General features: G+C 42.4%; 1 protein-coding gene across 1 annotated transcript; it reads right to left on the bottom strand.

Annotated features, from left to right (window-relative positions):
* Positions 1-269: 269 nt before the first annotated feature.
* On the bottom strand, positions 270-10945 carry LOC112570284 (cubilin-like). Its single transcript, XM_025248665.1, has 16 exons — positions 10835-10945; positions 10561-10666; positions 10006-10127; positions 9608-9769; positions 9218-9308; positions 8915-9042; positions 4836-5009; positions 4450-4534; positions 3659-3783; positions 3283-3462; positions 2694-2781; positions 2371-2495; positions 1938-2111; positions 1422-1521; positions 842-966; positions 270-418 (listed from the first exon to the last, which is right to left on the bottom strand). The coding sequence occupies exons 1-16, from the start codon at positions 10890-10892 to the stop codon at positions 270-272; spliced, it is 1992 nt and encodes a 663-aa protein (XP_025104450.1). The 5' UTR covers positions 10893-10945.

Genomic DNA, 10945 nt, shown 5'->3' with positions numbered 1-10945 from the left:
TGTGAAAGTAAATCATATACAAAATGATGAAAATTATACTAACAACATTTCAGGTTGTGAAAATTTATTAAGAACAGGTAACTTCGTGTTGTGCAGGCCTCACTCTTGTAAGTCACTCATGGAGTCGAGTGCCGGTACCGGTGGCTACTGCGTACTTTGGTAATGACGTCACTTACCGACTTACCAGAAAGTCCACTTTTTCCAGAAGAAGAACTAGGCTTGTCGACATACTCGAGGCACATTCCACTGGACCCAGGCCGACGTTCAACCTAGCCAAGCTGTGTAGGTGAGGTTTGAAGCCACTTCCTGTTGTACTGCATCACTGTGAACTTGATGTACACAGACTGCCCCGTGCTGTAAAAGTCACGTGACTCAGTCCCGCACAGCTTGCCCAGGCTGGCAGAGTAGCTACTAGAACCTGTTCACAACCCAGGTAAGTTAAACAAAAGCTACAAGAATTCGAAATTCCAGTTTCGTAACCTAAATCCCATGCATTATAGTCGCTTTGGAAAAAGGGACAGACAGACGAAAGAAACAAAAAAAAATATGAAGGTTGTCAGAAAGATAGAAGGAAAGAAAGCAAATTAAAAAAAAAGTAGGATGTATTTACGAGGTGTGTGTGTATGTGGACAAATGTGTGTATCAGTGATGTGCAAGAATGAGTTCGCATGTGCGTGTGCGTGTGAGTGTGAGAGAGAAATAGCGTTAGGATGTACATATGCGTACATCGAACAATACAATAAACTATGGACAACAATATGTATTGGGAATAAGTTGCCGATTGTGTAAGATAAAAAAATCAGAATGTATTTCTAAACAAAGCTTTATTGACTGCACTTACCGTCGAGGACTTCGATGTAGTCGTTGTCACAATCACTGTCATACTCTGTGTCCACAAAAGTGAAAGTCACGTGCACAACATAATCGTAGTTCGCAGCTGTGATGAGCCAGCCGCAGTCGGCGTTGCTGTAATGGAAACCAGTGAGTGTGTAAAGACCACAAAGTATCTACAATCCAGCTGGACACCTGTAGTCAATATTCAGTAAGGAGAAATTCCGTGAGGTTATTGTAAATGAGGGGAAACTTAATGAAGGCCTACTATTCGTCTGATTTAATTCCTTCTTAATTTCTACTTTTGTAAAGTCGACAAAAAGAACGTTTGGATGCCAAAGGGTTTGTTTGTTTGTTTTTTGTTTTTTTTTTTCTTTTTTGAGCCACATTCACCTTTGTACCAACAGACTTTCTTGATGTAAAAGTTTTGTGTTATTTGTGTCCGTAATGATTTGACTCGAAACCAGTAAAGTACTTTGATGAAATATGTTTATCACCTTATTTATAGCAAGTTATCAGAAGGAATCATAGCCATTGGCATGATGTATTTTAATCTTAAATCTTATTCAAGCAATTGGATGAAGACTTACTTGGTGTAGTTTGACGAGGTAGTCGGGTACTGCACATACTTTTCAGTGTAACTGGTTGCTGTCTGTGACGTTGGGTAGAGGGAGCAGGTAGTCGGTGTAACTAAGGAAACAAGTGATGTTTGTGTTGAGCATGAGACATAGGACATGACTGTGACAGGACAGCACAGGCTGTGGACATGGTGTGGTGCACTGTGTCGTGTTTGTGGGGCATGACATTGTAAACAGATGGTGTGGTATTAGACAGGGTGTACACGGAGAGATCTGAATTTTAAAAAAACGTAGTGAACAAAAGGGTTAACTAGTGGACTATAGTCAAGCAGACGACTGATGGAGGCAGTACAAGCCTCACAAAGACTTCAAATCAAGAGCGACACCAGTCTTCTTCCCTTGTCTTTAGGTGCAGCAGTCGTAGTCATCTTTAGCTTAGTTTATAACAGACCACAAGACTTGTACTAAGTCCACACTACCTTGGCCAGTAATTAGTAATTAACCATTAACGAGTAATTTACAATTAACCTGTAGTTGTAGGCAAGCTATAACGAGAGACAGCTTGGTAGGTGATTTCGAATCCTCCTCCTGTTGTTGAGCTGTCGCTGACAAACTTGATGTACATAGAGGACCCCGAGCTGTAGAAGTCACGTGATGTAAACTGGCACACCTTGCCCAGGCTGGGTGCAAATAGGCTGGACCCTGTACACAATGACATCATTTTTGCACACGGCTAAACCCAGATGCGTGTTTTCTGTGGCCAGTTCCATAAAGAGAGAATGTGCGCGTGCGTGCGCGCGTGTGTCTATATGCTTGGGAGTGTGTGTGTTTGTGTGTGTTCGATCTCTTCCAGGCTGGGACGTAACTAGCGTTAACTAAACCAAACTGTATGCTGTGATTAATCATGCCATGTGCTGTAATCACAATATGACAATGACATATGCAGTTAACATCAACTTACCATCAAATAGTTGCACGTAGTCGTAGGAACAATCGGCGTCAGCTTCCATGTCGACAAACGTGAAAGTCACGTGCACGACGTCGTCATAGTAACTTGTCTGAAGGAGCCAGTTACAGTTAACATTGCTAGAGATTAAACAGAAGATACTTTAGATAGATACATTTTCAGGGCGTAATTGCAATAAATATGTAAGTACCCAATTTGCAGAACTATAAAACTTTAAAGAGATTGTTTTCGCCACAACTCACAGAGTCTTCCAAGCTTTTATCGCGGCAGTTATTAACAGAAGCTTTTAAACAGTCAATAATTGAATGGCTTCTCACATGTTATACAGCATGGGGCTGGGAGGATATATTAGATACTGTGTGCTGTAGTTCACTGGAAGATGACCTCCTTGTAGACACGCCCCGTCTGCAACAAATCAACAATGGTAACGTCACGTGATTGACGTAGAGTCATCTACATTGGAATGTTTGATAGACATGGTCTGTCAGTGCCTTGGTGTACATAATGAAAATAAAGAACCCAAAACAGAACCCTGCAGGACATCAAATAAAGGGAAATAACCATCGTATGTATCAATGTTCTTTAAAACAAGCTTTTGTAGTACTTCGTCACAGCCTCCATCATCAAACAAAGCGTGACGAGCGTGAGTCACGTGTGTGGAGGTCAGGTCACGTTAGAAAGCAGCTGTCGATGTTTTGAGAGTTGGGTGAGCGGGAATATTAACACAGAGTGGATACAATACGGTAATACATTGCATAAAATATATTAATATACTGCATACGATACATTAATAGTTTGCATACATTAACAGACTGGATACACTACATCACTATACTGCGTACAATAGAAAAGTAATCAGAGCTGAGGTCTTGTATAACCCTTGTGTTTCGTGTCAGTCAAGCTTACATGAGTCTTGCGGTGATGCTGAACGGCGAGCTGACGTGTAGGTCAGTCGGAAGCCTTGACCTGTTCCGAATACATCACTGTGAAAATGGATGAGCAGGTACTGACCAGAGCTATAGAACTCACGCTGTTCACCCAGCTGCCCACAAAGTTTGAAAACCTTTCTCTTTTGTGAATATGTCCCTGTGAAAGGATAAAAAAATTACATAGCATTTTCAAACATTTATTAGATATATAAGGTATTCATGTTTTACTGAAGAAAGGAAAGGAAATAAATGAAAAGAAAACTGAACCTCGTGCAGCCTATCAGCAAGGGGGGTAGGCAGGGAAGTGTAGATGAGCAGTAGATGACAAGTCATTAATAAGTCGTTTAACGTACCGTCAAAGACCTCAACGAAGTCGTAGGAACAGTCAGTGTTAGACTCTGTGCTAACAAACGTGAAAGTCACGTGCACAACATAGTCGTAACTGCTAGTATGGAGGAGCCAGTAACAATCAAGGTTGCTGAAAATGAAACAAAGAAAAATAAAGTCAATCAGTATTCGGTGGACAAGAAATTTGAATGGTCATGGAGGAAAAAATGTATGGGCACAACAAGTTTTTGTTTCACAATTCAGTATTTCACTTCTGCCACTGAAATTATTCTTGTTATTTATTTGTTTTAAAGCGTCTTCTGTATTTCTGATCATGTGTTGGCATGTGAGGTTTCACTCTTGTGGTCTGGTTGTAGGTACACGATGCCTGTCTGTACAACTAATCGTCACCGCAACTCATTTATTCCACGTGCCGTTCACTGGATAAACTCTACTGGCCGCCATCTTGTACTAGCCTCAGGTCACCTAAGGTCAACCACTGTATCGGCTGTTGCTAGGAATGTATGTGTGAGAGAGAGAGAGAGAGAAAAAATTATTTCAACATATATTTGTATCTAGTACGATCACAAGCCTTAACTTCCCTTGTAGATAAATAATGTTGTACCTTGCAGACTAATATTAGGACGATGTGTACCAGCAAAGACCGCCATGCGAACATCGGGTGATATACGACGACAATGTTAGTAATGTAAACTTCAAGTGGCCTCGTATTTAGCAATCTTCCTAATCTATCAGCTCAATTTTTAGTTGTTTTGATGAATGATTTGTTTTAAGGAAAGGAAAAGGTTTTATTTACTTTGAATAAGTGCGGCTGTTTCCTGGGTACTGTAAGTATCGCTGACTTTGGTCGGCACCAGTCAGTACAATATCGTAAAGGCAGGCTGCAACATAAAATGTGTGAATACTGAATACTGTACTACTATACTAGCCACCGCATGTCTGCTTCCGTCCACTCCCTCAAACCATGCATTTGTGTGTGTGTAAGAGTGTGTGTGTGTTAGAGAGAGAGAGTGTGCATGGTGCTGTCTACTTGTATGCAACATGTCTGTGATCCTGTAGTTACTGGATGCATCTTAGATGACGATTACTTATCAGTAATTTACCAGCATCCTTGACCAACCAACTGTATTTGTTATTGCATAACTGATAAAACTGTAGTAAATTGTTAGTCTTTGAACTTACTAGTGGCTGGGTAAATAAAAGATCGACGTGCTGCCGTGTAAGTCAGGTTGAAACCTGTTCTAGTTACAGAGTCATCGCTGTGAAAGGTGATGTAGAGAGACTGGCCTGTACTGTAGTACTGCCGTCTGGTCAGGTGGCCACACAGTCTGTCCAGTCTGTTGGCTTCCATTGAACCTGTACATGTTGAACACAACCGTATTATCAACATGTATGCGTTTCCCAATTTACCTCATCATAATAAGTTCTCAAGTCTACAATTTTCCATCTTTAAAGCTTATTTGTTCTCACAAAATAATAAACATATACACATACGTATAAGCAATCATCACATAAGTGCTAAGATGTATGAACAATATTGCATATAAAAGATCGACTTTTTTCCATTAAACATCTACTAATACATGTAAGGATGTACTATTACATCAATGTCGTCACTCATTGTGCACGTGCAATCATACATCGTACATAAATAAACACGTGTGAGCGTGCGAGGCAACGGGAATCAGAGAGAGATAGAGCTGTGTCACCATGAAGAACATTTTGTGCTAGCATACTCATTGGTAAGGAAGATAGAAAACAATTAAAACACATTACAATAAATCGTAACTTGTCTTGAAACACTGAGAAGAAAAGAAATTACAAGCTACCTAAATGAAAAAAAAAAACTACAATGAAAGAAGAATAAATTTAAAGCAGAAATTCTCTCTCATTCAATTTTTTTTTGTCTTCGTTATACACTATCTATCTATCTATTCCTCTTCGTGCATCAGGTTGCACATAAGGCCTCAACCAGAGTCCGCCACCGATGTCGATCGGCTGAAACCCGCTCTAGGTGACCCCATGTCCAGCCCTTTCCTTTCATCTCCCTTTCCACTGTTCTTCTCCAAGTTTCCTTTGGGCGGCCTCGTTTTCTTCGCCGTCTGGAGTCCATCGTAGGGCAACTTTGGAAAGGTCTGCTGTCTGCTGGCGGAGCACATGTCCAATCCATCGCCAACGCCTTCGTTGAACCTGCGTGGTGATGGACTCGGTTTCACTTCTTCGGTGGAGTTCTTCGTTGCTGATGGTATTTGGCCAAAAGATGTTAAGTATGCGCCTGAGGCATCTGTTTTGGAAGACGTCAGCTGTTACTGATGGTTTTTGGTCATCTTCCAGGATTCTGATCCGTAAAGGAGGGTGCTGATCACATTTGACTTGAAGATTCTCAGTTTTGATCTCTGGCTGATGTTTTTGCCTTCCATGTGCTCCTGAGTGAGGCGAAGGCCTGGCTGGCTTTCGCCAGTCGGGCTCGAATCTCCACTCCGCATCCCCTGTGTTTGACATTTTGGACCCAAGATAGGTGAAACTGTCAACTTCCTCAATCTCTTCTCCATTTAGTTTTGATGCCGTCTTGGACTCTGGCGTTCACTCTCATACTTTTCGTTTTCTTTGTGCTGACCTTCAAGCCAAGGTTTCCAGCTGTTTCTGAGAAGGCCTTTGTTTTTCATGCATGTCTTGGTGGCGGTGTGACAGCAGGGCAATGTCATCAGCAAAGTCCAAGTCTTCCAGCGTTGTTGTTGCTGTCATAGTCAATGGTCCATCTGATCCCTCTCCTCTCGCTGTCGGTGGAAGTCTTCATGATCCAGTCATGGCCAGGATGAAGAGGAACGGCGACAGAATGCAGCCCTGCTTCACCCCGGTACTGACGTTGAAGGGGTCTGTGAGCTCCGTGTCACAGACAACCTGGATTTGAAATCGCTGTACAGCTTGCAATGACCTGAACAAGTTTTGCAGGGACTCGTAATGCCTCAGGATCTTCCATAAGGACTCGCGGTGGATGCTGTCAAAAGCCTTCTCCAGGTCGATGAAATTGATGTACAGCGGTGTGTTCCATTCGTTGCTCTGCTCCAGAAATCTGTCGCAGAATGAAGATGTGTTCGAGCAGGATCGCCCAGGACGAAATCCTGCTTGCTGTGGTCGGAGTCTTTCTCAAGAGTTGCCGTCAGTCTTGACAAAACAATCTTGCTGAAGACCTTGCTGGTGAGGGAAAGAAGTGTTATGCCCTCCAATTATTGCAGTCTCCATGATCTCCTTTCTTGGGTAACTTGAAGATGAGCCTGTCTTCCAAGCAACAGGGAGCTGCCCTGATTCCCAAACTTGCTTGAAATTTCAGTCAGCTTGGGAGCTGTCACATTTATATCTGCTTTCAACATCTCTGCTGTTATTCCATCTGCCCCTGGTGCTTTGCCGCTCTTCATTGTCTTGAACTGCTGCTGTCACTTCTTCCAGGCTTGGTGGGTCTGTGCAGATGTCAAGGTCTATAGCTGCTGGCTGGATGTCTGCAAGCTGAGGGGGATCTGGTCTGTTCAGTAACCGACTCAAAATGTTCCTTCCAGCGCTGTAGTTTTTCTGCTCTCCCTCGATGACATTACCGTTCACGTCTTTCACTGGCACATCACTGTTCTTAAACCCGTTGTTGAGCTGTTTGTTTATCTTGTAAGTGTCTTCCAGGTCATTTTTTACTTGCTGCATTTTCTGCTTCATCTGCCAGTTTCTCTATGTGGTCTCTTTTGGTCGGTTCTTGCCATCCTCTTTACCATCTTTGTTTAGTTTTTGCATATCTTTTGTCTGAGTTGTTCTTTCAGGCGTTCAGATCTGGTGCTGTTTGATTCTTTGTTTGGCTGACTTTCTCTCTTCTATCTTCTTCCATGTCTCTTCTCTGATCCACTGTTCTTTCTTTTTCCGTTGGAAGCCCAGTATTTTCTCTCCTGATTCTGTAAGACTCGATTGAAGTCGTCCAAGGTCATCTCTTGTTGGTCTCCTAGTGCTTGGAACCTGTTCTTTACTTCCATAGCAAAGGCCCTTTCTATGACTGGATTTTTCAGTTGCCAGAGTCCACTCTCTGCTGACGTGCCTGTTTTCCTCGTGATCGACGTAGCTTCAGGAAAACTGTGGCTATCACAGAGGTGGTCACTGGCAACGTCTGCTCCTCTGTAGGCTCTAACATCTTGAAGTGAGCTCCTCCATTTTTCGGTTGATGATGACATGGTCTATCTGGTTCTTTGTGCTCCCATCTGGTGATGTCCATGTTGCCTTGTGGAATGTCTTTGTGTGGAAGAGTGTGCCACCAATCAGTAGGTTGTTTTCTTCCAAAAAGTCTGCCAGTCTCTCTCGTTGTCATTGATGGTTCCGATTCCATGTTTGCCCATGACATGCTCCCTGCAGGTGTTGTCACTTCCCACCTTGGCATTGAGATCGCCGATGATGAAGCAACTATGTCATGGGCTGGAACGCTCTCTGAGGCTGCTTGGAGCTGATCGTAAAAAGCATCCTTGTCTTCTGCATCAGAGTCATTTTGTTGGTGCATAGCAGGCTAGACTGTCAAGCTTGGTGTACTTGGAATGGAATCTTGCTCTCAAAAGCCTAGGTCCATAAGGCTTCCATTCCAGCAGTGCCTTTTCCGTTTTCTTGTTGAGGAGTAGAGCTACTCCTTCAGAGTGCTGAGCGTCCTGATCTTCCTGAGAACAAGATGGTATGTCCTGACGCTAGTCTCCTCTTTCCCCGTGCCGGTCCATCTGACCTCACTGACTCCCAGGATGTCCAAGTTGTAGTTGTCAAACTCCTTGAACTAATTGGAGCATCTGCCAGTCTGGTACAAGGTCTGGACGTTCCAGCACCCCACCCTCAACTTTTGCCTCGGCTTCAGTAAATCCACATCGGGCGCCAGCTCCCTTTCGGGTTTGGCTGTCGTCCGTCATTAGTCCAGTCACCTGTGTGCTTCATTACCTCCGCCATCGTGACGAGTTCTCTGTTTTAGTTTCTGTAACATACTTTTTTTACATGGTGGGGTTGTTAGCCCTACCAAACCTATTTTACCTCTAGTGAGTGTCCACTTAGTCGCTCTTACACATGCCTGGCTGGATGGCAGGGACCCTATTCTTACAATGCTTGCTAGGCAAGCATACCCCGGGGTCCCACAGGGGCTTCGTTATACACACGCAGGCACATATACACACAGTGAAGGAGATAAATCAACACTAACTATTTTAGGCATTTTTAGAGTATTCCACAGTTTATGCCAAGAAACTTGAGTGTTTACTTACTGTCAAATATCTCAATATAATCATAATCACAGCCGCCGGAAGAAGGTTCAACATCAATGTTTGTAAAAGTTATGTGCACAACATACTGGGAGTCGTTGGTGTGAAAGACCCAGGAACGGTTGGCGTTGCTAAGAAACAAAACGAGAAACAGTCAGGGTTATACATACATATTATGTCAGCTAGCTATTTCATTTATAACTGTTAATTGGTATGGTGGTAAATAAAATAACAGATTTAAGAGTGATATTCTTGCAGCCTACCTGACTGCTGAATAACTGACTATATTTAAGAAAATTAACTTACTTGGGATACAGAGTCGATCCTTCGGGATACTTAAGGAAATATAGTGTAGTGGTAGTAACATTCACCGAGTCAGTTATAGTGGCATCTGCAACTGCTGAGACAATTAGGATATATGTCAAGTAAGGCGAGGAAAATAAATAAGTAATCAACAAAAAAAAATAGTGCTGTGCTAAGTGTTACATAGAAGCAGTAACAAAATTCAGCTCAAAATATGATAGTTTGCAGAAAGCATTTCTGACAAAAGATTTCTCCCTCAGTATATGTGAAGGAAAACATATACTTAGAATGATTAACGTATTTCTTGCCGGTCAGAAAAGACATTTTAGTAAAGGTTTCTGAATATTTTAAAGTCATAAGAAGCGTTTTACTTTGAGGAAATCAGTGACTTACCGCTGGGTCGAAACACTTCGTAAATGACAGTTAAGTTGCTTCTTTCGCCGGAGTAAGGGCTTCCGGTAGTGAAAGAGACCAACACGTCACTTCCGCTGCTGTAGATGGGAAAGTCAGGTCTGGAGCAGGTCGATAGCAGGATGGGGGAAGAGGAAGCGTTTCCTGCAGAACAATTAGAATTTAGTATAAAGTTTATTCCTTGATTGCTATCTTTCTCTCTATTTCAAGATTTATATATATATACACACAGAAACAAAAAGAAGGGAGGGCAGCAGAAAGTTACAAATAAACAGACGTGAAACCGCACCAGTTCTTTAATACCATGCATGTTTACAAATTAGCTTAATCTCTAGATACTGATTCTTTACTGAGGCAGTAGTGCTACTGGGAAGACTGACCATCGTAGACTGTGAAGTTGTCCACGCAGGACCAGTCGTGTGACCTGAGATTGAAGATGGCCGTCAAGCGCAGTCTGGTGTTGACGGTGTTGGAGCTGATGAGCCACTCACATCTTACAGTGCTGTGTAAATAAAACATGATGTGCACCATGTAGTGCACGGACACAACACGTTTTCATGTCATGCATTCTTGAAGGTAACCGAGAAGTTTAATCCTGTCCTCAGGACACTAACCAAGCCCTCAATAGACCACCTGGAAGTTTTGTTATCAGTATGTCACTCCTCTAAGTTTGTGCTGTCTGTAGGCCTCTTCTGTCGTGTCTGAATTACATATCATGTGTCATTATATAGGAAGAAAGATAAGAAAGTTTAATGCCTAGTAGATGAGTAAACCAGAGCTTCTTGACTTCTCATTAAGCTTTAGAATAGATCATCAAATTAGGGTTGGAAATAAGTTTGCATCAAAACATTATTCAAGATCATCAGATCGCCTTGAAATGTAGCGGGTCTTCTCATTATGTTTGTTTAAGAGTGAGTTGAAAGGTTCTACCGTACTTTGCCAAGGACTGGACAGTGAAGGACAAAGTTTTGTTCTGGTTGGCGATGAGGTGTGCAGGCCTTGAGTTTGCAACACACTGACTGTCACAGCCGGACAGAGCACCTGGTGAAAAGCACAAATAGATACAAGGGTATTTACAGAACATTACAAAGACACATCTACATCTGGAGCACGATCATTATTATTTGTCTTTTATCATTATAACTCCTACACTCCGCATGCACCTCACAAGCTGTACTTTTACATCAGAATACATTGTAGATTATTTACCTGTTACAATACCTGCTGCGATGGTCCAAGCGATCAAACACAACTTTCGTCTTTCCATCGCGCCGTCTGTATCTATAAATGATTTCCTTAACGGTCATGCGATAACTCTTA

The sequence above is a fragment of the Pomacea canaliculata genome, linkage group LG8, assembly GCF_003073045.1.
Source record: "Pomacea canaliculata isolate SZHN2017 linkage group LG8, ASM307304v1, whole genome shotgun sequence".
Classification (NCBI taxonomy): domain Eukaryota; kingdom Metazoa; phylum Mollusca; class Gastropoda; order Architaenioglossa; family Ampullariidae; genus Pomacea; species Pomacea canaliculata.
Note: the sequence above shows the minus strand (reverse complement) of the source record. Positions and strands in the feature narration are given on the sequence as shown.

Excerpts from the sequence above, each read along its gene's own strand:
- LOC112570284 (XM_025248665.1), bottom strand. The coding sequence starts at position 10,892 with ATGGAAAGACGAAAGTTGTGTTTGATCGCTTGGACCATCGCAGCAGGT. Across the intron at positions 10,667-10,834 it reads CGCAGCAGGTATTGTAACAG|GTGCTCTGTCCGGCTGTGAC; the intron begins GTAAATAATCTA and ends GCTTTTCACCAG. Across the intron at positions 9,043-9,217 it reads GGATCGACTCTGTATCCCAA|CAACGCCAACCGTTCCTGGG; the intron begins GTAAGTTAATTT and ends TTTGTTTCTTAG.